We start from the raw sequence: 27,635 nt of genomic DNA, 5'->3' as shown, positions 1-27,635 counted from the left end.
TTTCTGTTTTCCCTCAGGATTTAGTCACATTTCCCCCCCCCCAAGATTTCCATTGAGGTGGTCGGTACGACGAATGTAGACACTACGCCGGGGTTTGGATTAGAGGCGCGCTTTAACAACAATAAAAGCGCATGACCCTCGTGCAAACGTTCCCTCTGCGAGTCAACTGTCAAAACAGAGTTGCTTTCTCAACATAGCATGCGTATTGTGGGGATAATGGGGAGGTCTGCCTCCTCTAACGAAGAGACTTCTGACCTTCTAAAAGAGATTTTAAATTAAACTTATCGCATCAAAATCAGTCATGGCACCTAAAGCTGAGGAGGTAATGATTCGTTTTGATATATCGACCAAACATAACAACTAACACTTCATAACTAACTTGATAAATAACTAACAACATTTCTCACGATATTATATATATATATATATATATATATATATATATATATATATATATATATATATATATATATATATATATATATATATCTTTTTTTTCTTTTTTTATTTATTTATTTATTTTTTTTACCAGTTTTTGTTTAAAATATCAAATTATTAACTTGCTGTAAATCCAAAATGCAAATTTGCACGAGTACTAACTTAAATTTTGCACCCTTAAAAGTTCAAGAAAGTATAATAGACAATAGAAATATAAATTGCAGACATCAAACATTTATCCAACTACATGCTGGATCAATGTACTTCTGTGTAAACATGCACTCAGTCATATCGAGAGAATCAATCAAAAGGCCATCTTGTTGATGTCAAGGCCAAGATTATCCCTCTTGAACAGGTGCTGGGGATGTGCTGTACAGTATTCTAAGCTCTGCACATGTGCTTCAGTAAATGCCAATATTGTCTGCATGTGTCACCTAACCTAACGTAACCTAACGTAAGGACAATAGTAAAATAAGAATAGTAATAGTCTCTCACCGCTCTGTTATACGTTCTAAAAGTTATGCGGTGTTGATGGCTGATGATGGAGCGAATAAGAGGGACATCAACAATCAATACCTTGCATTTAGTTTATGTGATTTTATGCAGACCGTCCTAATGGCTTCGGCTGCTGCTGCTTTAGAGCAATCGTGGAATGCATTAGTCCTTTGCCTCTTAAGCCCTACGCTTTATTCCCTGCATGCACTCTTGTGCAAGTTCGCAGCATTCTTTGAGAGAAAAATCCTTGGTTTTTGTTTTTAAAACTTTTCAGTGCACATTAATTAACCACTTATTTTTAAAGCTTTGGAATGAGCCATGAAGTGCGGGTGAAAAAAACCAAACCCTATTCATTTGTTTAACTTTTAAATGCATCCATCCATTTAGTCAGGAAAGAAGGGCAAAAATGCTCAAAAGTGTAAAAGGTTTATATATTTCGAACGGGAAAAAGCTAGTCTGGGCACACTTATCCATAGCATTTCGGCGGCTCAAACAGTGTACATCACTAGCAATGTCAAAGTCATGGGTTCGACTGAACTGATAACATGTACATGCAATGTAATTTGCCAAATGCATAAAAAAAAAAAAAAAATCAACAATAGCAATTAAAATGTGCAGATATGACTGGCTAATTGCTTTCATTTCATATTGGTTAACATTAATCTTTTTATACGCTTCTCTTGAACATGAGACAGGTTCTTGAAGAAACTAAAACTGCATGTGACGTGACAAGACCAAGTTTGGTTTTACTTAATCACATATAATTTCTTGAATTCTAATCTGTTTAGTGCTTATGTAAGTGAAAGTGTCCCATAGCAACCTCAAAGGATTAACTTCAAACGTTTCACAAGAGCGAATCAATCAATCATGGTCCACCTACTCAGAAACGAACAGAGGCCCCTTCTAACACAAGCAATTAACACAAAAACCCACTGACACAAGTCCCAAACCTCTAGCCCAGAATTCTGATGACACACGGCAGCTGGGCAAGGTCAGCGGACACGGGAGAAATGCACCCGTTTCTTTTGAGGGCCAAATGTCACTGCTGAGACACATCTAGCGAAAGACATAAACACCTTCTCGCCTTCCTTCGGCACATGGGTGCAAATAGACAACAAATGCGATGAGGCAATATGGGAAAACTTAGAGCTCTTTACACATAAATACTCGCGCTCACAGGACACATTCACTCACGTCCCAGAAAGCACTGTGTTATCCAAAACTGAACGCCCACAGAGGGACATTAGGAGAATTTAAAAATACACACACATCAGCAGGACTGGTAAGACCTCAAGCCCTCACTTCCGCTGTGCTCTGTAGAACACGACTGCTCAGCAATGTTTCCCACACCAAAAATGTTGTTTGGCTTATTAAATTGTTTCTTTTTCATTGACTTCATCAATACTTACTTCTTACACTCAACAAAAAACAACAGATGTTCCACGACCGCTCTGGTGAATGTCAGGTAAGGTGAACTGTATGATTTGCTCACATGCCACCGATGCTCATGAGGGCTTAGGCACCTTTAGTACTCTTTACTATTGCTATTTTTCAAAATGGCCCATTCCCATAAAATCGCATCGCAAGAATTAATGTGAAATGCAATTTGCAAAATTGCTCATTTAGAAGATTTTAAGATTTTATTTTTTTTGCAGTTGCTTATACTTATTAGAAGTTGTTTAAAAGCCTCCTACCACTAGTGAACTCCAATGCACTTTGTTAACTGCTTTGCAATGAAACAAGAACCCAAAAATAATCACGAGAAGTTCAGAACAGTTCAGAACCATTAATAATAATAATAATAATAATAAACAAGACAAAAATAGGCCAAAACACATTCAGCTCACTCACAAAAGAATCAAGCTGTTTCAAAACAACACTAGACCAAAGACAAGACGTAAGGTTTTTGGCAAGCATATACGGGAAGCAAGTTCAAAAGACACATCTGCCATCTAGGTTAAACAGGACTGATGAAGAGCAACCGATAACCAGACAGGACTGAAGAGAAAATCAATAGAAGAAGAGGAAATGTCAACAGCCGCTGAATTCAAAATAGCATATTATCATATTACACAATAGTAAGAGAAATAGTAAAAGTGTGCTATTCCTTATTCAGCTAAAACCGGAAAAAAGGAAAATGCTAAATAATGAAACTAAACACATATATACATAATAATGATATATAATAAGACCTAAAACCGCTGCAGAACTAAGCATTGAGATAATAATTCAGACACATGGACTGTGACTAGACAATTGCAAATCATTTATACCTCAAATTATATTATTATACTTAATATACAGTTTGTGCAGGCCGTGGCTAGACTAGAAGCTGCCTCTATTAAACTAACTTCTAAAGCCATTACTTCCTGAAAAATGATGTCACGGCTCCCGTGCAGCCCAGAGGCTGGAACAGAAGCACGCTTGTATCTTCTGCTGAGCAGGACGAGCTGGTGTGCTTCCAGTACCTCGAATGAAAGAGGCCTTTTTTAAAGACCTGTGAGGGCTCAGACACCTTTTTCCCACCCAAATACAAGGCCTTTCTTCTCTCTAAACTCTTTGACCTAGCACAGAGCACATCTGTAAGGCAGCGTCCACCAGAGTTTTTACCTGAGGCTAGCTTATTTTTAAAACGTGCATTTCCGGACTACAACAATATTAACATGACAAATGCTCGGAAGGAACATTAGTTTACCTAGAAGAGCTAACAGCTGGGTGTTGTTTAAAAGGTACCTGGACGTTCAGCTGCCTTCAAATGCTTTTTGTTTGGACACACTAGCCCATTTTTGTCACCTCAGTCCCCCAAACACCGCTCAGGACTCGGGCATGTCCACGAGAGTCTGGACGACGGTTTTGTAGCTCCAGACTCTCTCTGAGATTACTGGTACAGACATCGGTACGTAATGTAAGGAGCCAAATTCCTCAAGCTTTGTCTCAAAACAAATGGGTCAGTCATTTACAGATTCCAAAACTGAATGGACTACAAGGAAAACACGGATTATCCTCAATATAACACTACTGAGATTCCGGTTCAGAGTCCAACTGTTTAATCCGGCAGTTATTTACTTTAGTTTGCTGAAAATAAATGCACAAAGCTCTTAGACCAAAAGATCTCACAATGCAGTGTTTCGCACATACACAGCATACAATGCAGCATGTTGAAAGAATAACATTGCTTGATACAGAAAGAATATCAAGATTTTTAATTTACCATCGTATGGTCGATATTACATTATAAAGATATTTAATTACGCATGACTACATAAACGTTTTTACATTTAGATTATCTTTGCAATAGTTCAAAAAAAGTGCTTTAGGTGAACATTAAAACACTATAAATTGTTAAATATTTTTTTTAGCAAATATTATGATTTGATACATAAAATTCACCATTTGAAGATAAAACGGCTTCTCTTATTCTATTAATATTAATTAAAAAAAATATTTAGACAAAATATTACACCCATCAATATAAAAATGTGTCATTTATGGGTTGCACTCTTTAAATCAACAAAAAGCTCAGGTTATATTAAATAATAGTGATGTCTCTCTAGTGACATCTGCTCTAAAAACGTTTCCATATGTATGCATTTAAATATTTCTTTAAATATGCCAGTAAAGTTTTTTTTACATTTTTTAATTTTCCTGTAAAGCTGTTGTACTGTAAATAAATTGAATAAAGACGGTTTTATACCTTTAAGGTAGGCCAGGCAGTACTAAATCAGTATGAGAGATCAGTAACTTAGGGTCATGTAATGGAATCTAGAACCACGTCCAAAGTTGAAGCCTGATCCGCTGGATTTCCCCTTTGATATGATGAGGTGTCTAAACTATCAACACAATGGCTGTGCCAAGCAAACCGCCAGAAGGGCTTTCTCGATGACAACAATAGGCTGGCACAAGGCGACAGGCTACAATAAAAAAAAAACCCCAACAACAACTGTGTAATGCTCATTGCGATGTCTTACATCAGATGATTTATTATACATGATTTTGGTGGTGGTATTAAATTAACAAATCTCTCATGGTCTCTCATGACCGGTTTCAGCTAATCTTTCGGATGATTCCTTGACCTGAAGAAACTCAACAGCCAAGACAAACAGAGTTAATAAATCCAAGTCATGCCAGGATTAGGTACAGATATTCACCAGGCCCCATATCTCAAATATTAAGATCCAATCCTCACTCATTAATGCAGTAATTGTTCACCGCGTAAGACGATTAGTAATGTCCACAAATTAAGTTCTGGGCTCGCACCACTTACAGAAAGTGTACGCTTATTTATACCAGAATTATTTTGTGTCTTAAAATAAATAGCAATAATAAAAAAGAAAGAATAACACAACTAGGAGCTGCTAGGCGTGTTAGTTTTTAAAAAAATGGCCAAAAATCTTAATAAACCACATGTATTCTCAAAGCTGAACGCTAAGGATGAGTTTCAAGTCGTTGCTCTCACTAAACTTTTGACTCTTTCTACTAATTTCTCTGTTCTCTTTTAATCAAGCCTTCCTTTCAAGATTTAGGCCGGATAAGGAATGCCGCCTGACCTCCCAAAGCTTAGCACTCATTCACAAACCCGTGACTCAACCGTTCAGTTTTTTAGGCATTAAAGAAAACCGAGTTGGAAAATGTAAAGGTTTTTTTTTTTTATTTTTTATTTTTTGCATTCGATATGCTGACACGAATGCAAACACTCAAACCATTGTCATCGTGGAAAGCGACATCCGCTTCGTAAACGACCGGTCTGTCACGTGACTAACGAGCGAACGCCTCGAAAGTAATTAATGTACCTCGCAATTGATCTTTGACTGCATCTGATGATTTCCTGAGCTGGAATATGAAGAAGTCTGCGCATGTGAACTTGTTCGGGAATTGGCTGTTGAAAATTAAAATGAAAGCAACGGCCACCTAAATGAGTCAGTGAAATGATCCGATCTTCCCATTACTTCTGAATCACTCCGAATGATTCGAAGTCAACAGTCCGAGCAGTTCTATAAATTATTTTTTACTTAACAAAGATATATTTTTGTCGAACAAGAGATTTGTAACGAGACAAAAAAAAAAAACTATAAGTGAGTAAGAGAATGGTAGTAAGAGCATCTAAATACATGATCTTTTAAAGGTGAACTGCTGTAAATGAATGCATTGAAAACGTCGTCTGATGTAAATGCAAAGCATAATCAAATAGCAATTTACTTATTTTTGAGTCACGTCAGCAATTAATGGACTGAAACGAATTACAATAAAGACTAATAACACGACCGGCTTAATACGCGTTCAGAAGCGGTTCTGTGAAAGCTAGATTTGATTCGCGGAAATGAGCCTGAAGTCTAATCACGAACGTGTCTGGTGATTGAGCGCCAGTCAAGTTGAAATGGCGCCACCGTGTGTTAAAAAACATACAGCCACTCTTCACCAGCGCGGGAACAGAACGATAAAGTGAATCTAATGTAGTCGGTGTTAAAAATAACTGTACTCAAAAGTTAATAACCTTACGAAAACATTTCTAAATAGCCTTCATTTGATAGAATGAGAGTAGGACATGACACACGAGGAGGTAAAAACCACCAGGAAGCCTTTAAGACTTTATTTACGGTGATATATATATAAAAAAACACAACGTGCCACCTTTTTAGGGAGTTTTATTTTTTCACAAACCAATGTCTGTTTACAAAAAAAGAACAAAAAAAAAAAAAAAATAAAATAAAATAAAAAATACAAATAAAATTTGTACCTAGGTATTGCATATCATGCTGGCAGTCATAACTACATGCAAAACAACGTGACCAACAATTTTAATACGAAAATCAAAACAAAACAAAACCAAAAGGGCAATAAAAAAGGTTACAACTGGTATTAAAAAGGTTTATATAAAAGGGTTTTTATTTAATTAAGGTGTTGTTTTTACAAGTAGGTAACAGCGGAGCAGTTGACTTTCAAGGGGCAAAGGAAGTCTCTTTAAAACTGGTCCAGAAAGACATGCAAGGAAAGCACGTCAATTACACATTCACACACATTCACACGAAGAGGACCATTCTGCATGTAGAAAACCCAACAATAAGAAGCCCTTTAACAAATACAACGTTATCAAATTTCAAAACTATACAAGATACTACAACTGAACTAATACAATTACTATAGAATTACAGAGTTAAACTACAGAGATGCAGAATGTGTAGATTATGGCTTTTATCAAGTTTAGAACTCTACACATCATGAGATGGCATAATCTGTCAAAATGGATGAGGGCTTAAAAAAAAAAAAAAAAAAAAGAAGAAGAAGAAGAAAAACAGAAAAAAAAAGTTGATTTGTTTTTCCACGAAAGAAGTGCCCTCCAGCTCAGGTTTCACAAGCCTCACTCTAATGTCACTATCACTGAACAGATCTGAAAACATAATCTCTACCCATATCCACATTAAACTATGAAACAAGGACATATTCTACCTATACTGCAAGGAAGACAGTGGGTTCGTAGCCATATTGCAGAAGACATACAGTTGAAATCAATACGGCAGAAATCAAATCTCTGCCAGTACACACTGATCCTTCCAGCACTGTAGTAAAAAGACCCAAACTCCGTTAACAAAACAGTAATGCATGTATTTTGGACGGTAAATTATGAAGCTTAAATCTGAAGTTTATTATTTGATTGCTGAATTAAACCAGTCCGAGAACTTGATCAAAGTATGGCATGAGATGAAGGGAAGTGGAAGGACTGGGTGTTGGGTGCGTGGCAGCTCCTCTTCTTCACTGTGGTTGCTTGGTGGTGTCAGGAGCTCCATGGACCAGTGAGGATTTGGACGGACAGCCTCAATCCGCACTGACCTGTGTGGTGACCTGCCCATCAGCCGTCTGGTTGGTGGATTGAATGAACATGGGCTGGGTCAGTTCCTGTCCTGCCGGCATCGTCACCTGCTGGATCTGATACAACTGCTGTGGAGTCACAGGAAGAAAGGGAGGCGTGTGCGTTACTGACGCGATACATATCTGCATTCAAACTGTAGCTGTGGGAATAAGGCTGACAGAAAGTCGGTTAGGACAGAAGAGCATGTAATTATAAGATATAGAACAGCAGTATAAAATGTTTTATATTTTAATGTAACACAATGGGTATTTTTATATTTTGATGCTACATGCAAATGTATGCTTTGTTTAAATTAATACTTTCTTTATTTAGCAATGACGCATTAAAGGAATAGTACACCCAAAAATGAACATCATTTACTCACCCTTCAGCACTACCAAACACAAAAAAGCTTGTAGCAAGGCTGTTTTGGGTCACCACTGATTTACATAATATTTTTTCCTACCATGGAAGTCAGTGGTGACCAAAACAGTCTGTTTACAAACTTTCTTCAAAATATGTTTTTTTTGTGTGTTCTGAAATTCATACAGATGATAAATATTTCTTGACCAAAAAAATCCCTAAATAAAGCAGCATATTAAGAAGACTAGAGTAGTGAAGCTGAAAATTCACATATGCACAAAAACGCATTCAAACCTTTTAGCTAGTCAAACTTTTAAACAATAGCCTGTGTCTTAAGGAAAAAAAAAAGGTAATTACCTGCCCATCAGTAAACTGGCTGAACTGTTGCTGACCCTGTTGTACTTCTGTCTGTGAAATCTGTGAAAGAACAATTAATCAACAATAAATTTAAAATCAAATTAATTCAATACATCAAATGAAGGAAATGTATAGTATGTGAAATGTACAATTGTATAACATCTGCAAGTGTTTTTCCCCCTTTTTTTTAATCCTCACTTGCGCCCATCAGTTGGATTAATATTGTTAACCATATAAGATGATGATTTACCTGCTGAGTGTTTGTTGCAAGCGTCTGTATTTGTCCTTGAACAACCTGTGTTCCTGAGACGGGCTGAGCCAAGCGAATATACTGCAGCTGGCCGGTGTTGAGCTGCACCTGCAGGACACCACAAGGGGGCAATGAGGAGCACACATCATTACCTCCACCTAACAAGCATGTTCGCCTGGTTTTCATGTAGCACAGCTGTGCTGCCTTCCCCATTACCAATTTATAATCCTCTCGAAAGGTCCAAATGGCAAAAAAGAAAATGAAAAAAAAAGAATAGGTAAACATGTCGGGTTCTTACTGGAATCTGCTGGATTTCTCCAGTGTTGGTGATGATCTGCTGCATAACCTGCATGGTCTGTCCAGCTGGCTGTGCTGCCTGAGCCTGAGCCTGTCCCTGCGCAGCGGCCTGCACGATCTGCACCTGCTGACCCTCGCCCACCTGCATGGTCACCGGGGCGCTCTGAAAGAACAAGCGTGATTGTCAAGAGGGTGGGACTGCGGCATCAAACTAACATACAGGTTGCGTTTTGATCTTTTTTTCCCCCTGTGCCTGTTGTGTTTTTCAGCATTAGCATTAGAGCTCACAGAACTGTGGGCCGGGAAGGCTTCCAAAAGAAAGTGAAACTGAAGCCGTTTTGAGGAAAGGGGAGAGATGCAAGACTGTGACCCCGGGCCTCTCGTGTTGAACGGAGAAACCTGGGCACTGACTGCGGAGGTGTGACAGATGATCTCTCCTCTTCAGGAACTGACACCCGATAGGCGACAGCAATTTATTAAGCAGCACAACTTTATCTGGCCTGAGACGTGCTGTGACCTCATGTAGCATCAAGTAGAGGGCATATGAATTACAGATTTTGCCCTGTGTGAGTAACGTCTGCTCCTTTTTGGTTTTTGGTAGAAGAAAATGGTGACACTTGCATTCAGTTACCATTCAACTGTGATTGTTAAGGTTTCTTTCCCACTAAGATAGCAGTCAGTTGATCCAAAATACAGTAAAAACATTGCAAAATATTATTACAATTTAAAATAACCAATTTTAAAATATTTAAAAAGGCAATTTATTGCTATGATGGCAAAGCTGGCAAAAATGGCTAAACCAGTAATGTCCATAATATTGTTATAAAGCCGTTTTCATAAATAATAACATTTGTTTTCTTATTGCAAAATGCGATAAGGTTTCTTTTGAAAGCTTACTTTCAGTAACCACAAGATTGATGGTCTGTGGTCACGTCACACAATAGAGCTGTGCTAAGACCACATTACAACATCTAAATGGTCTAAACTATAAAACAGTGGTACTTTATACTATTTGAATATGGGTAGTTGACATGATCAGTCCGGCAGTGACATGCTGTACTATGTTAAACATCTTTATTACATTTTTAGGACCCTATGTGAATTTGTCAAATGCTTGACAATTCAAGTAAACTGGCAAAAGCATTTTAATGTGATTAAAAATCTTTTTTGAATTTGACGGGATCAACTCTTCTACCAGTAATTTAATAATAATTATAAAAAGTAAACACACGGAGTACAAAATTCATAGAAGCAATATCAGGACTGAACACAATTTTGTCATACTCTCTGCTTCTGTTTGCTGCATTGTATCATGTATAGTACATGATATACGAATATGTTTGCTGCTTTATTGTGCTTTGAAACACAATAGAGATTGTTCATGGCTCTTTCGACATGACAGCTGAATAAGACCTGCATTTCAAAGAAGGACTTTTAGTGGAAAAATAGGGGCCATTTGGAGGGGTTTGAGGTGTTTACCGTGATAGGGGTCGGCTGTGATTGAGCAACCTGCACCTGCTGCAGCTGCTGCATGGTGGTTCCTTGCAATACCTGAGGAAGAGGAGGAAATAATGCGAGAAAGAGAGAGTGAACTGGACAACACAAGCAAGCACATGCAAAGCGCATTCTTCAATGTCATATAAAAAGCAACAAAAAGGCAATACACTGGAAAGCCAGAAACAGAGTAAAGAAATTAAAGCACGATGTGTCACGTGTAGTATGAACAAACACCATGTTCACCTTTTTGCAATGACATAAAACATGCATAAAGCTTTTAAAAATGACTAAAGTTCACACCAAACATGAAATGTCCCACAATTTAGAATTTACAAATAACACGATTGTTTCGAGGGAACATTTCTGCACTGGTTTGAGTGTGAATAATTACTGTCAATATTTGATACTTTGCGTCACTGGTTTCAGATCTGGTGTGAACAGGCATTAACTGAAGCAGAGTTTAAATCAGCAGTGGAGATGACGCAACCGTTACAACAGATGAGTGCAAGCTCTGGTGTAAAATAATGACAGTTTATGGAAGATCTGCATTTGGGAAAATGACTGCATATAGCGGCACAAAGCAGTGAGCAGACAGTGAGATAAAGCTAAACCGGCTCTCTGTCCTCAGGTATGAAGTTAAAACCCCACTAACAATATATTTTTAATTAAAAAGCAAACAGGAGAGAGCTTGAGCAGAGCCCTTGACGGAGCAGGTCACAATCTGACACGTCAGAATTGTTCAATAAACGTGGTCCTGTGCATATATTTTCTGCACCGCTATTTTTCTCTCACCTAATTTCTTATTACATTTGTAAATACACTAGTTTTCAAATGTTTGAATTTGAATTTTTTTTTATGTTTGTGAAACATAAAAAATTGTGTTATGCTGAGCAAAGTAGAATTTTTTTATTTTATTTTAATGCATTTTAAAAATGTAATTTATTCTAGTGATGGCAAAACTAAATCTTTAATGTCTTATGATTCTTCAGAAATCATGTTTGCACTAAAATACTTTATTAATATAGTACTTTGAAATATTAATTATTATTATTATTATATATTTTAAGATTATTTGATGAATAGAAACAACACTTCAAAATAGAAATCCAACACAAATCTGGGAAATATGGGAAAAAAAACTTGCACAATGAAGTTAGCATGATATTCCAAATTATGATATTATTAAATCAGTCACCTAGAAATTGATTTTATAGCAATGCTTCATTTGACATTTTTCAACATTTTAAAACTTGACTTTCAGGTTGAAATCAGATTTTGAATCTCATTTCATCTTTGCCTGGCATTTGTAAAGCCCACTGTATATATTGGTCCCAAGTGCTCTCTGAGGTGACTGCAGCACAACTTTGCCCAAGTCTGACAGGTCAGCAAACTGCAGCCTGCTGAAGCAGCACTGATCTTTAGAGAGAGAATGAGGTTCACCACAGAGAAGAAGAGCGAGAAAGTGAAAAGATTCTCACACTGGTGGAATTAAACCACTGTAACCTCTCAAAATAAAAGTTAATTATACAAAAAAAGGAGAACCTTGGACTGCTGTGTTCACGATGTTGGACAGATATCACACGACAGAGTGACTGGACTCTCTGCCGTTCACCTGATAGCAACATGTGAATGACACCTCTGGGCTTTCAACCTTCACCAGTCATGTTTCAAATGATCCTGTAATGGGCTGATCAAAGTAATCAGGGCTCAAGTGTTGTGTGAGAGAGTAGGCATGATAAAGTTTCAGGCTTTTGTCCATCAGACCGTAGTATAATATACACTAGGGTAATTACAAGGGCAAACAGTGTCCTCCAGAAGCCAGTTTTCATTCCTGTATTGACATATTTCCTATTAAAACAGGAAGTTGGGCGGGAAAATTTTAAAAAAGCAGCCCATTTCTTTTAAAAATGGTCAAGTGGCTTTAGCTACATCATAGCCATATAGCATGGTTTGCGACCGCTTAAAAAAATGTATATTATGAATGCACTCTTGACATACTATATTCAGCATGAAGTCATTATCACGTGACCTATCAGTGTCCATCAGATGTGTATTATGATAAACATTTCGCCTAATGTTTTATGAATAGACACACTACTAGGTTTTCCACCTACTATTTAGAGGCAAATTATGCCATTTCAGATTTAGCTGATAGTTGATCAGTCCTTATATGCGTTCTCAGGTTTGTGGCGAGTATGTGATGACTACCTGGCCCTGTTGGGGCTGAGCGATGATGATCTGTCCGGGCTGTAGCGTGGTGGCGGTGGGAGCAGCCACCTGCTGGCCTTGCTGTTGACCTTGGACCTGCACCGCGCTGGGCTGCTGCGCCAGAGTGAAGTAATACTGGACCGGCTCAGTCGGGGCGACGGACTGGCGCACTTCCTCCTACACGGACAGGCACAATTATAGAGAAAGATATACGTTGTATTGTAGCAAACTTCAACAGGATCTTAAGAAACGCAAGAGAGCATCCAATAACCCCATAAATGCACGCAGATGAAATCAAGAGTTCATAAGGCCTATCTGCTGGTTACATCTCCATAAATTATTTTCGCTCTGTAACAGTAGAGGCAGGATGAGGATAAATTACTTATAGGCAAAACAAGAGCGAGTAATGCAATCTTCTAGCTGGACAAGAAACGAGACCTTTAGCTGCAGTCTGTGGCCTGAACTCCCACACTCAACCGCAGCATAATGGCAGGCAATCAGCTGCGCTATTCTGACACACAAACAGCAGGAATACCCAAACGTTTGTACTCAGAAGTGCATCTTTATATTTCGTCTCCATCCAGTCCTGAAGATTTATTTGTGACAAAGAGGGTAAACATCCCTCTCCCAGCTTGGTGATGTCACAGCTGAGAGTGTAGGATGTTTACACACCTGGTCACACACAAAAACGCCACAGGACCATAAAGCCATCAGGTCGAACAAAGACGGTGGTTTAGCTGAACTAAAAGCGCTCGGATCATTGGATATATTGGGTGAATTCCATCTTTCTATACATGATGACTATTCAAATTATTTCAATTTTTGTTTTTTTCCAAAATCAGTTCTCTCCCCATCCCTTTCAGCTATATATATATATATATATATATATATATATATATATATATATATATATATATATATATATATATATATATGTGTGTGTGTGTGTGTGTGTGTGTGTGTGTGTGTGTAGCTAAAAACATTATATCACAAACTACAAAAAATATAAAGTCTTAGACAGTCGTGAAAGGCAGTTTAGAGGTTTATCTTCATGTTGTTAAGGCACATGAGTTTCTATAATTTCACGTAGTGAGTCCCTTATTTGAACTGAAAGAATAAAAATTAATAAAATGAATAAAAAGTCTTCTTTTACCCCCCGCCAATCACTGTTCTGCTGCCAGTGCTATGACACACGGTTGGTTTTGGAATCACGCACATGGTGCAATGGCCGCATTTGTAAAACAAACATATAAGAAATGGTTAAATATGATGTTTGGTTGTGCAGAGATAGGGGAAGCAGGGTGCTGCAAACATCCGACTGAAAGCCTTCACAAACCCTACACCCAGCTTCCAGTCAAGGATGTTTACAGCGCCCCCAGGCTGCCACAGCAACATCTCCTCTTCACAGATGCTGAGGGAAAACACTGACGATGATCGATTTTGACAGCTTGAAGCTCCTCTCTTTTCCGCACCTGTCGTTTCGGAGGCTTCAGGTCATCGCGGGGGACGATGTCAATGAGGAAGTCAAACTGATCAAACTTAGTGATGGCCATGGCGATGTCATTCCTCTGGAAAACAGAAAATAAGACCAGACAGTCAAAAACAAAAATGCAAAAAAGACTAGAACACTACATGTGGGAACAGATGTGTCATGCAAATTTGACAAATTAATTTTTTTATAAAATTGTACAGCACTGAATGTTAATGCAATATGATAATGTATCCCACTCACTACATCAACCGTTCTTAGTGAACAGTGAAACGATCTCACTTAATAGACCATCTACTAGTGGTATTTTCCACAGGATATTGGCTGTAAAGACCACCCATTGTCACCCCCCAGATCAGCAGCTATTTTTAGCAGCATGATTAATATCTGGTGGTGAAGGGTCACATCCATGCAGTTGTTCTATTGACGACTGTTGTCGTGGCGACACCGATTGGCGTGATGCCTTCACAATGGAACTGTGGGCCAGCTGCAAGCTCACAGGCTGAGCGCTAATAGAATCTACATATTAAAGAGACGCTCTAACAGTCATTACAGCGTTGTTCAGTGACAAAACCTGTTGCTGAAAAGGCTATCCTGACATGGACTGCTGCACTGACTACTGTTTTCATATAATGTTTTTAGAAAAATTCTACATTATGATCATATCATAAGCCATTTATGTATTTTATGAATATTTAAAGATTTCATTATTTAAAAAATATTAGAAATCTAATATTCAATTATCTCGGTTAAGAAATTAATGATGATAATAATAATAATAATAAAAAATGTAAGTGATAAAAATACATATATTTTTGAATAAAATAAATATTATTAATTAAATCAATGAATGCATTAAATTATTATTTTTCTTTAACCCATGTCATTATTACTCATTTTCAATCTAAGTATTAATATAACATTAGTATCATTCAGGGTTCAGAACAGTGTTTCACAGCCCGGGAGGCAAAATCAGCAAAAAAAAAAAAAAAAAACGTAAGTGGGTCATTGGAGATGTACTTTTAGACTCTACACTACAGTGGAACAGATAAGCCCTGGGGGCTTATGGGGGCTCTTTCCATAAACAGACAAGCTGTGTCATGACTCAATGTAGTATTAGGAGAGACCATTTTCATTTGATCATCTTTGGCATAATAATTTGTGGTTGGACCAATTCTTGTGGAGAACAGGAGCCAGAGGAAAAAAAGTTTAGATATAAAGGTTTAGATATATTGGTCCTAAACATTATTTGTCTTTTTCTTTAAGAATGGTAATTTATATTTTGTTCAATTCAGGTACACTAGAAGTTAAATCCAAATATGTTTTTTTTATTGGTTAACTGCTAGTTCACTGTTTTAACACAGAGGCTGAGTTTATGCAACTGGCCTGTTACTGTTGCAACTATGCAACAGTTAGCAAAATTTTGGCAAAACTTCACTGGCAAGAAATGCCAAAAACTTGTTTTGGCTCGACTCTTAAAAAAATCTTTTCAAAAGGAATAATAAGTTCTCACAGGGTTGATTTTACTTATGAAATTTCTCAAAACGACAGTAAACTTGACTGCACCTTAACATTACACTCCAAGAATGTTTGAAAATATTTGATCAATATTAAATTGATTTGATACTTTATTTGATCCACAAAAGTAACTCTCTTGCATCAAAATTGACTAAAAATAAGACAAATATATTCTTTCTGGACAGAGATGGTGAAACATATCCAGAAACATATGATGGGTGTAACAACGAAATAAACCAAAGCTTTTAATAAACTGCGATTGAACTAGGGCTGGGCAATATATAGAACATTAGCAATAATATTGCAATAATTTGACCACAATGTAAAATGCGAAAATAGTGAGAATGTAGAATATTTCAAATTCAAGCATACTTTCCCAAAAGAAGGCACCGTGCTCACTCCTCATTGCCGATTATCTGAAATATACCCACAAACAATCTGGAGTGCAAAAGTCTCTGTTTTATATATGTGCCTGTAATGAATCAGTACACTAGATGAGGTAAAAAAACCCAAACATTTATTCTATTGATTTGTGCTCATCCATATAGCACCTTTCCCCAAATTTGCAAGAAATACCTATGTGGTCCAACAACTAGCTCTCCATCTGAGAGGGGTTTTAGTGCCTATAGAAACATAACATAACATGACTATAACTATAGCTGTTCTATCCATTTTTTTATTGGGGCAAATTTTTTATTTAAAAGCAAATGGAATCATAGAGATATATATCAAATATCGTAAAAATGTAGAAAATATCGAGATATTTTTTTTTTTCAAATATATTGGCCCAGTCCTAGATTGAACTACTATACATATGAAGATCACTGGAATAAAAGGTGGCACTTTTGAGTAGGTGACCCCAATTTAAAATAGGCTCAGGGTCATTTCCTGATTCCACCCACCATCTTCTCTGTATCGTTTCCTCTCTCCATTACAATCTCTGTCCAAAAAAAAACAGGAACAAACACAAAAAAGACAATTGTGGCACAGAGGAGACTGGTTTATCTCAGCTGGCTATGGCGAGGGTGTCAAAGGTAAGCTGAGAATGAAGATGTCTGACCTGTAGCGTGCGCCGCTTGTTGTCCTCAGTGTGAATCCAGGCTCTGAGAGTGAGCTCTGTGATGAAGATCTGTGCCGCTTTAGCAAACAGCACCGGTGCTTCAGCACTGATCATCTATGGAGGATAACCAAAGCAAGTCAATACAGGAGAACTAAAAGGACAACATACAATCCTATCCGGACACTCACTCATGTTCTGGCCTGCCATCAGATGGACATATGTAGTGGCCTAAGAGGCTACGTCAAGACCTGACCCAGGGTCTTGCCCATGCCGCCGCTCCTGAGCTCTTAATTGCCTTGGCTTTTCTCTCTTCCCACTCTAAGCTGTAGGCTATTTTAAGCGTCTGGACAACACCCTGACCTGATGCCTGCTTCCCACGCGGCTAAGGCTGTGTGGGAAGATCATGCCCTGTGGCATCTACAACATCACAGTATCTCTGAAGCACGAAAGAAAGGAAGCGATATCTGTCTGCTTAGGGTTAATCCAGCTCATTATAAAAGGTTAAACCATCAAGCAAATAGATCAAACCTGATGTCTAGTTGTTTTATTTCTCTTACTTTCTGAAACTGCACTACAAGGGCATCAGTGTGTGTGTTACCGCCACTTAATACTTGGCTCACAGCCCTCTTAAAATGACCTCCATCTCTTTCGCAGTGCTGATGCCATGTTCTTATTTATACTTAAAGGTTTGTTTATATGCATGCTGCTTCTTTGTTAAAGGATCTAGCAAATAGAGTGAATGTTGGTGATACATTGAACCGAGGCTGTTATGAGAGAAGTTCTTTTAGTTCTTGGAAAATGTCTATTCAGTGTTTACACACTACCCAATATGAGGCTGTTTCACAGAAAATGGCCAGATGACTCAGTTGAATCTAATAGTTTCTCTATTCACAATGCTTAGAAAATAACAGATTACTGTTTTTATAGTGCTTCAAATCAAACCGCAGTGCAGCTAAAGCCTCTGAAAATATTAGCTTTTCATTTGGAGGAGACCACAAAAAAAAAAATTCAGTTTTGATTTGAAGCCTTAAAAATCAACTAGAAAACCCAAACTTTATAATTATGCTGTCATTAATGGCAGTTTTGAAACGTGTTTGGATTATTTATTTCATTTCTATGTGCTGAATATATCTTTGCTAGGGTAAAGTGGAAGGTTGTCGATATATGGCTGCTAGCGTGCTCTTGATGGTTTCTAGGAGTCATTCTAGGACTAAGCAAAAGTATCCTAAAGTAGCGATGCGCCAAAATATTTTTTTTTACTTACTGAAACCAAAATTATTTTACTTATAAAGTTCTAGTAACTAAATTGTGGTAAAACGCAACTGAACTTGATTTGTGTACATCGGTATGAACTAAACTAACATTATTTTTTGGTTTTTAATTTTTGGTCATAGTGATGTAATTCTAGACAGCTGACTTGCTTACCTGTTGTAGCTTATCAACTTTGTGTGTACAAAAACGTTGCTGACAAACTGAATTTCTATAACATTGGAGCAAAAATTTGGTACTATTTCATAAATGTGTCAAAAAAAACCCAATAAAAATAATAGCATAAATATAAATGAGTAATGTTGGTTTATGTATAAATCCCAGCCACCACACTAAATCATTATTTTTTATCAAGGAGATGTATCTTTAGTGAAGCAGCACTGAGAGCCTCTTCTGAAACATGCTGCGGCACGGCTGGTACAAACACAAGCATTGACTAGAGTGGCCTCCTCTGAGCCATAATGTGCCACAGACATGTGTAGTGTAAATAAGGGGATATCCAAGCATTAATGGCAAGGAAAGCTCCTTATAGTTGAGAGTGGCTACATATGAGGTGTTTCTTGTAGGTTATAGTATCTTCTGATTTTTGCCAATGCCAGGTGACCCATAAAAAAAAATAAAATAAAATAAAATAAAAAAAAAAGTGTTTCCATTGCAGTTTTGTGGATTATTACGGTTTTCAATTGTCTGGAAAAAAAAACAACAAAAAACACAAAAACACTAACTCCGAGTTGGAATAATAGTAACAGAGAAGCTTGCCATATCAAACTTCACAAATTATTGAGACAACTGGCCACTTGATGTACAGTCTGCCACCGCTGGGTTGTTGCTTTCTCAAGAATCAAAGACAGGAAGTGTGCTGCCATCAGCTTAGAGTGATTGTGTTGATTCAGCACGGCTGTTCTTACCTTCACATCCTCATCCAGTTTCATAATTTTCTTGATGCGAGCAAGAGGAAGCTCTTGCACACGGAAATCCTTCTGAAACAGTGCGAGAGTGCATTAGAGGAGAACTCATGATAACAATAAGAATTCCCATTAATGAACCGTGGTGGACTGATGTTGAGATACTACGTTTTTACTTACGATTTTATATTAAATACTTTTTGTTTTTTTGTTTTTTGTTTTAAAGAAAAAGCAATGTTTATACTGTATCTAAGTGAAAAAGCAGATAAAAACAGCTAGGAGAAACCCGTACCACAGTAAGATTCCTGATTTCTTCCATCACTCTGGGCCAAAAGGACTGTAGGCTCTGCTGGGCATCGGTGCCGCCTGCTCCAAATGAGTCTGCCGACATCTCCAGATCTGCTAGGAGATAAAGAGGAAGAGGAAGAAAAACAAGACAAGTCAGGGTTAATGTTCACATACAAGCCTCATAATTAACGTAAACCTCTTGAGCCTTGAGATAATAAACCACACTAAACCACATTATACGCTGTTTAGTTTGAGTTGAAAAAGTGTGAATAATTGCGAGTGATAGCCATGCGTCACAACAGCAAGATGCCTGACGCAACTGTCGGCGGTGTGATTGGTCAACTCAGCCATGTGTGAACGAAGCCAGGAATCCATATGTGAAAAACCTGGAGAACAAAGTCTTTCTTCGTGCCAGTGACCTGAAAGCCTTGAGTGCACATCTGGATACCCAAATAGCTTTGGAAGAGAACCAAATGGGCTGTTCCGACAGTATGGCTCGGCACTGACGCAATGGAGACAAACCAAACACATATTAACGCGAACCAGAAAACACGAAAGGAGCAAAGCTGGCAGGTTACTATGGCATGTGAGGAATTCTGCAGGCAGCCTGCCTGAGCTTGCGCCGCCGCGGACGCTACAAAGCACCTCTCTCTTTCTCTGGAAGAAAACACACGGCCTGAAATAGCAGGGTGGGGTGCCACCGGAGCAGGAGCGAGGCAGTAAAAAAGTACTCGGACTCGTGCAGTTCAGCCATAATCCAATAACAAGACAAAGTGCCAAGGGCTTAATGGAGGGGGAGCAGTCGGACTGCCGAGCAGCCTCACTATGTGGGTCAAACGGAGGAGCAACACAGTGAAACGTGCGTGATTACTGACGAAAAGCAGTGACCTGCTTTCATCTCTGTCTCCTCTTATGTATATCGAAGGATTAGGATGGTTACAATCACCCTCTGACAGTAAAAATCATGTCTTTATTTGCCTCCAAAATAATCACGTTCGGTAGCATTAGACAAGCGCAACACAAATCAATGGGTCATGTGACTCTGCTGTCGATAAGCTCTAGATCATTTCAGGCTTGACTGAAGCAGTCAACTGTCAGTCAAATACATTATGCGTGATTATAATAAGAAAAACACTGGAGGTCACTGGCGGCCGCACTGCTGCTGGGAAGCAACAGCATCAGGTGTCGATCTTATGACAGTCTTCTGCCGTACATCTGCGTGTGTGGATGTGCCAGCTCCGGCCTGATAAGAAATGATAATTTAACATCTCAAGTAAGACCATTAAGAAAACTAGCTGGATAATTAGCAGGCGATAACAGCGGCAATTACTGTCACGGACCTGGGAAATTGTGAGGCAAATTAAACGAGATAACACGCCATTAAAGGAGACATAAATAGGTTAAATCAAAGCTCGCTTAGACCAGCTGCTTGAGTGGGAGCTATTTTTGACTCCTTTAACCAGATCGAGACACACAACCTGGGATGGGAGGAGAGAGACCTTTGGTTTTGCATTGTGGGTAGAATCCTTGTTCTTTTGTGTGTTGTGTTTTGTATTGTGTTAAAGCAAAATAATAATTAACTCGGGCTACCTTTAAATTTTAAAACAAGCTAGATATATGAATGAAGTGTTACAATATAATTTTTTCCTATGATTTGCACAGCACTTAGTATGTCATTTTAAGACTTTACTAATTTCTTGCATTACCCTGACATCTAATTTGCGCCTCCAAAAATATCAAGATTTTAATTCAGAACTCTAAAACATCTAAGATGTGTATTCAAATGAATTCCATTTTATGCGTTTCTAATTACATTAGGATATAGTAAATATGTAGAAATGAATAAATGTCAGTGACCCAACTGCAACAATATAACTCACACTATATTTGTAGGCGGACACTAAAAGGTAAATGAGGCTCGTGCACGTGCTTCAACTCTCAGTCACGATCGTCCTTCAGCAAGTCAGAACGCAACGGTGGTGTAGGATTTCTCCTGACCTGTTCGGTTGCCTTGACGGCAATGACCGCTGGTGCTCTGTGTCTCAGAAAGTCAATGCCGCTAGCAGAGGCTGAATCAGCAAGAACATCACTGCCAGCCTGGCTTTCGCTGTGCAGGAGGACTGCAGCAAAGGAGCGCTCAAACGTTTCAATGTGATCGGGGACGAGCGGTTCTCAAACACTTGAGATATCGCAAATTACCCCCTTGACAAGAGATGAGTTAAGCTGGTTGTGCAGCAGATATTTAATGGTTAGAGAAAGTGTGGCCTGAGGCCTCCGAGGAGGAGTGGAGAAAGTGCTGTGACACAAACACGACAGAGGAACTGCACATACAGTTACTAGTGGCAAAACAACTGCCTTTTATATTACAGTTTGGGCTGTTTCCTAAGCTGCAGATATAAATTTAGGACAATCTCTTCCTCGTGCCGGAGAGATTCAAATCAACTGTGCTGATAAGACAATACCAGGGTTGTGGATGTCAGCCGTTGTGTTGACTTGAGATCCAAGCTACCTCATAGACATGAAGCTCACCTCTGGATTGAGCCTAATTTTAACAGCCAGGACTCAAAAAGCTACAAAACAAATCGACTTTTTTTGTTCTTTTTTGTTCGACAGGCCCATATTGAACCCCAGAACTACTTGCCATTTGAGAAGAAACAGCTTTCCACTGGAGACGTTGTAAAAAAATACTTATCTCCACATCCTGTCATATATCTCCATTTCGCTCACACCCCTCATTTCCAGCATGCTTCTTTTACATAGTTCAGGAATACCAAATCTCAATGCATACCAAACGTTGAATGCACACAGAGGTAATTTAATCTTATCTGACATCGGAACATTCCAGAGGGAAAAAAAACATTCAAGAACAGGTGAAGGAGGAGGATATTTTCAGAACTTTTAAATATATTTACTTAAACCGTATGGGTCGATTTTAGTCAGACTAAAATAATGTGCACTTTTAAAATGTCATGTAAACACATCGGTCAGACTGAAATCAAACCAGTCACGGTTTCGCAAAGTCATACACTATCAGGTAATGAGACTGCATATACGTTAACTGTACTACACTTTATGCAATGAGAATTTAAATCTTCAAATAATCATAATTGCACATGCAAATGCACTTACGTACTGATGACTTTTTATTACATATTATGCATTGTGTCAAATTTACTAATACACAAAAACTATATTTACAATTACATAAAATAAAAAGTTTAACTGCGCATGTAAGCATACTTACTTTTTATTATACAACATACATAAATCTCTTTATTACATATTACTTAAGAACTTGAACCAAAAACAGCCTTATTAATTAAAAGTACAGAACACCAAAAAGATGTTTTCTATGAACATGCCTTCATACAAAAAGGTCACATTTCTAAAGCTACATTCTGGACTTATTAACCACTCAAAATTTCAAACAGAAAGGTAAAAAAAACAACAAAAAAAACATTGACAAAGCCTGCTGCGGTTACTGGTTAATCATTGACTTGGGCACAACAAAATGCACCCAGGCACCCGGCAATGAATTACAAATTAACCAACAAATAGCAGTGCTTGTTTTTCTGTAACGTTCGGAGCAAAAAACATAGGGGCTGGACATTACCACCACTCTGATCCGTGTCTAATCTCATGGATTAATCATTCCAAAGTTGCCCTTGGTTCGGCCTCACATCAACTCCAGGAAGCTGTCCCTGAACTTTCAAGGTCATTCGGCAGAAAGAGGAAAAAAAAAAACTGTTTAGGGGGAGGGAGAGAACGGGAGTGAGGGATACACTATAGCACAGAAAGAAGGAAAACGGAGACTGGTTTTTCAACTTTCACTGCAGCAACTTGGCGACCCTACTGTGTGTAATGATGCCGTCTCTAGAGAAGCATGATGGTGAATGGCCCCCTCTTGTCTGCGCGCCCCTGAGGGATGCACTGTCCTCTTGGTCTCACACTCTCCCTACTGACGGATCGAATGCGGGAGCCGCTCTCACATTCCCGTGACCTTCATCCACTGATGGGCCCGTTAGCAAAGGCAAGGTGCGACGATGTGTCGACGCCAGCACCAGAAAGCCAACTGTAAACTTTAAAGGTTCGGCGCTGACATTTCAAAACAACCTCAAGCGCAAAACCCCGGGAACGAGAGAGAACGTGCAAAAACCTTAGTCAGGTGTGACATTTTACCCTTGAACATCTTTACAAACTGGTGCAGGAAGGAGCTAAAATGATATTAAAATCTTAACCAAACACATCGTGCTGAGACGCAGCAGTCAAGGCTCTACCTAGAGTTATTTTTAGTAACTCCTTTCCCCAAAAGGACCTTAATACCATCACTAATGGAAACTTTCTAGTACACGAGCGGAAAAGAGACTTTAATCCGACCGGATTCTGTGACGAGGCATCGCGTGAGGACAGCCGTCTGTACATGATGAACTAGGGGGCTAAGAGTCCCCATATAAACCCCAATCCATGCTGGTCACGTAGAACCCACATCCATACTGTCCTCTGCTCTGCCTCACTGTCACAAGAGTGTAAACAAGCCATGAAACTGGGCCTTGAAAGGTGAACCGGGACTAGCGGTCCTAGCAGGCAGGGCCATCCTCTCTATCTGTCTCTGTAAGCATCACAGACATACCAGAGACGCTCAACAGCAAGGGACCATCAAAAGGTCCAAAGTCAAACTGAACGAACTCAACTTAGAGGTCAACTGCGATCAAAGATTATGCTGTGCAGATCAACGATGGAAAGTTAACATTCTGTGGGCAAAACCGGAGAAATTTCCAGCTGGTTAATGTTTACATCATGTCAAACATTGGTAGTCGGGTTAAGGACTTCAAAATGAACAGGACAGGAAACACAAAGAAGTACACTCAGATTTCAAGCAAGGGGAAAAGTAGAGGACGAAAGGAGGAGGAGAAAAGCGCAGCGGAGGACAGAGGAAGCATCCCATTACTGCAGTGCAAGAGAGAGAGAGAGCGAGAGAGAGAGAGCTTTACTGTCTGATTGCAGTCGTAAGTCACACTTACCCCGTGCCCTTCATATGCCGCGCTGTGGACGGTGGAGAACAGGAGGACATCTCGAAAGTCTCCTTAACTGTCTTTAGTCCACAGACTCTGTCCCAGGAGGAGACAAAAGGCTGTGTGGGACAGGCGGTCCGCTGCGTTCAAAGCCCCGAGCCGAGGGGAGCGCGATCACCTACCGCCCCCCGAACCGACCCCTCCCCCTTCCACTAGCCCATCTTCTTGAGCCACCCCCTCCCCCTTTCCTAAACACACAACCCCCTCCCATTCCTCCCCTGTCCGAGTCCCCCTGAAGCCGTCTGGAGCCTGGAGTTGGCCTCTGCCTGGCAACCCTACTGTTTGTCTTTCAGCTGACCCCTGCCTCAGCACGAGTGACCGGAAAAACTGACGAGAAAGTGTGGGAGACGTGGAGGAAAAGGGAAGCGTGAAAAGAAATAAAAGTGTGAGAGCGATGCAGAGCAGCAGAACAAGTCGGGACAAAAAATCTCCTGACTGCTTTCCCTTTAACACTCGACTGTAATCAATCTAGCTTGCTAAACGATACTCTCGGCCCGCCTATCTCTGAGATCCCACCCCCTCGCCGGATTCTTCAAATGAGCTCGAGCCGGCCTCTGCCGCTATTGGCCTAGCCAGCCGTCTATCAGACGCGTCATCCCCCTCCTCCCTGCTTACCCTCTCCACTCCGCCCCCTTTCACAGACGCTCAACTTCCTGTTTTAAGTTACCTTGAGCAGCAGGATAGGGGTCAGGGAATGAAAAGAACAAGAGAGAAAAAAAACAACCAGACAAAAGCAGCAGAAAGTTGAATAAAGGACGCAGAGAGGGCGGAGGATCGTCTCGGTTTGCCAGCCTCTGAAAATCCGTCCCCTTGCAGACCGTCTTCTCTACTGTGGCTGGACGGAGCTGGACCGAACAACTGACTTCTCAAACAACTGTCCCTTGCTTATTTACAATGTCAAACTAAATGTCTCTAAAGCCCGCCCCTCGGAGGAGCGGAGTGGCCGGCTGTGCGGTGATGCAAATGAGCCCATGAACACTGATTGGCTCGGGGTGGTCTCATAGAGGCTGCCGCATGCTGTAGCCGCATGATTTAAAGTGGAAAGTCACTCAGGTCAGACTTGCAGTCTCATTTGAGTGCAGGAACATGCATGCAGTGCAGCGCATGAAACTGAAACTCAACGTTGGCTGTGTCCTAAATTAATATAAAGTTGACCTGAAGGGTCATGGTAAAGGGTTCAACCTCTAAGTGTAACCACACAGCACCGAAAATCACGCTTATTTGTTAACTTTTAATTCAATTACAATTACAATCATGCAAATGGTGCAGTCACGTTTACCACTGTTAAGCTAATTTGCATTCAATTTTCATTTAAAATCCAGTTATTTCAAAAAGGAATCGATGCAATCTTGAATTTTGAATGAAGTCACTTCCGTTTAAGATTAAACTATGTACATCCTATTGTCAATAGACTTTTTCCCCCCATATCTTGCTAAAGCAATCACACCTTTACTTGCAGATCTGTTAACATACATCACACGGTCTCTTTATTCCCAGAAACTTCATGTCATTACATGCAAAACGGCCAAAACTTGCTCCCAAAACTAGACAATGCACAGCAGGATATATATATATATATATATATATATATATATATATATATATATATATATATATATATATATATATATATAGATAGATAGATAGATAGATAGATAGATAGATATATAGAGAGAGAGAGAGAGAGAGAGAGAGAGAGAGAGAGAGAAATCTTTGCTGAGACATCTAGTGAGGACAGACTTGTGTGGGAGATAAGCATCAAAAACAGGGCTAAGCTTCACACAGTTCAGATGAAAACCAAAGCAACAACTGGTGCACAGTGTACTTTGTTTATGCTTTGTTGCTGTTTAAATACATATGAAAAGCAGGTGAATTATTTACAGTATAGATAAAAACCAAAGCAACAACTGCAGCTCAATGCTTCCTATACTTTGTTGTTGTTAAAATAGACTTGGGAAACAGGTATATGCATTACAAGATTGTGGCAAAAGTTGATATGACTGTCATTATAATTCTTGTAAAAATCAAGGTCAATAAGCAATGATTTTACTTTTAATCTCTCAATGATGAACCGCGTTCGTGCGCTACGAATTGACCTCCATTTAACCTGGAACATTAAAACCATGTTAATTACGTCTAAAATTCCAGCTTTAAATGAATATAGTAATTATGACGTTAATAATTTGTCTTCTGTATTCATTCATGGGTGACAAATTAGACGAGGATTTGTTTATGCAATGCATGCGATGATCCCATCGGTGCAGTTTTGCAAAATAACGTTACACGGAATAAATTCCATCGCGGAATAAATTATAAACACGGACAGGTATCTCTTATACGTTTGAAAAATCATAAAAAGACTATTATTGGTATAAATTACAGATGATTTTTTTCATTAACGAAGTCAACAAAGCATTTGCAGGCTACCGGGAGATATGCTAACCGAAACCATTCAAACATACAGTAGCCTATATGTGTGCGTAAGGTTGTTATAGATTAAACCCAGCGTCCAATTATTATTTTTTTACAATGAGAATGGTTTACACATCAAAACATCAGTCGGTAAGATTGTATAGACAGATAAGGAGTACAAAAAGAGCGACATAAAGGCAGAGACAGCGCTCGCTACGTTAGCAGGCCGCATTGACTGTGAATCCCGTCAAAATAGGAGAAGTGAAATAATGATGGTTTTGGAAGGCTTTGGGTGAGTTTTCTTAAAATATTTGTAAAGCGGTGTAAAGACAGTCTAACCAATAAAGACTACGTTTGGATCTGTCCTTCAGACCAATCAAACCTCGGACTAGATTCCACCAATCAAGGTTTCTAAGCGTTCTGGTAGTTAAGAAACTGACACCATTTAGGCTCAAAACGAACCAGTGAGCCAATAGAAGTCCTTTACGCTAGAGAGCCAAAATGGCGACATATGTCCAACAGTTTCCTGACCGCCTCCATTCCCTTCCACTAGCCACCAATAAGCGCTTCAGAGAGCGAGGAGGGAAATGGCGCCTATGTTCATCCTCCAAAACAATCGTCCATTGGATGAAAACTTTTATTGGACCACGAGCCCAAAACGACACTCGCTTCATCCAAACCAAGCTATAGATAGCAACCGAACAGTAACGCAGCAAAGTGCATAATTTTTATACTCACTTTACGTGACGAAATCGTAGTGTAGTCCGGTTCGTCGCAATATTTAATTTATTTCAGGCTGTTACAGGAACCAAGATGGCCGATGATTTGACAACTTTTTTTTCAACCGGAAGAAGCGTTACGTTAACTGTGACG

General features: G+C 39.2%; 1 protein-coding gene across 12 annotated transcripts; it reads right to left on the bottom strand.

The window, feature by feature from the left end:
* Nucleotides 1-6,558: 6,558 nt before the first annotated feature.
* Nucleotides 6,559-27,618, bottom strand: nfyc (nuclear transcription factor Y, gamma). Of its 12 annotated transcripts, none has more exons than XM_043217523.1 (11): nt 27,501-27,618; nt 19,283-19,389; nt 18,994-19,065; nt 16,817-16,930; nt 14,222-14,317; nt 12,750-12,926; nt 10,524-10,595; nt 9,046-9,207; nt 8,748-8,855; nt 8,498-8,557; nt 6,559-7,866 (listed from the first exon to the last, which is right to left on the bottom strand). In XM_043217523.1, exons 2-11 carry the CDS (start codon nt 19,379-19,381, stop codon nt 7,744-7,746), a joined length of 1,083 nt encoding a protein of 360 aa, XP_043073458.1. In that variant the 5' UTR covers nt 19,382-19,389; nt 27,501-27,618; the 3' UTR covers nt 6,559-7,743. The 12 variants fall into 12 exon arrangements, with proteins under 12 accessions (XP_043073458.1, XP_043073463.1, XP_043073457.1 ...); XM_043217528.1 differs by having other exon boundaries at nt 18,994-19,062; XM_043217522.1 differs by having other exon boundaries at nt 19,283-19,392; nt 27,501-27,609.
* Between the last annotated feature and the right edge of the window lie 17 nt (nt 27,619-27,635).

The sequence above is a fragment of the Puntigrus tetrazona genome, chromosome 19, assembly GCF_018831695.1.
Source record: "Puntigrus tetrazona isolate hp1 chromosome 19, ASM1883169v1, whole genome shotgun sequence".
In the NCBI taxonomy this organism is placed as follows: domain Eukaryota; kingdom Metazoa; phylum Chordata; class Actinopteri; order Cypriniformes; family Cyprinidae; genus Puntigrus; species Puntigrus tetrazona.
This window is presented reverse-complemented; position numbering and strand designations above follow the sequence as displayed.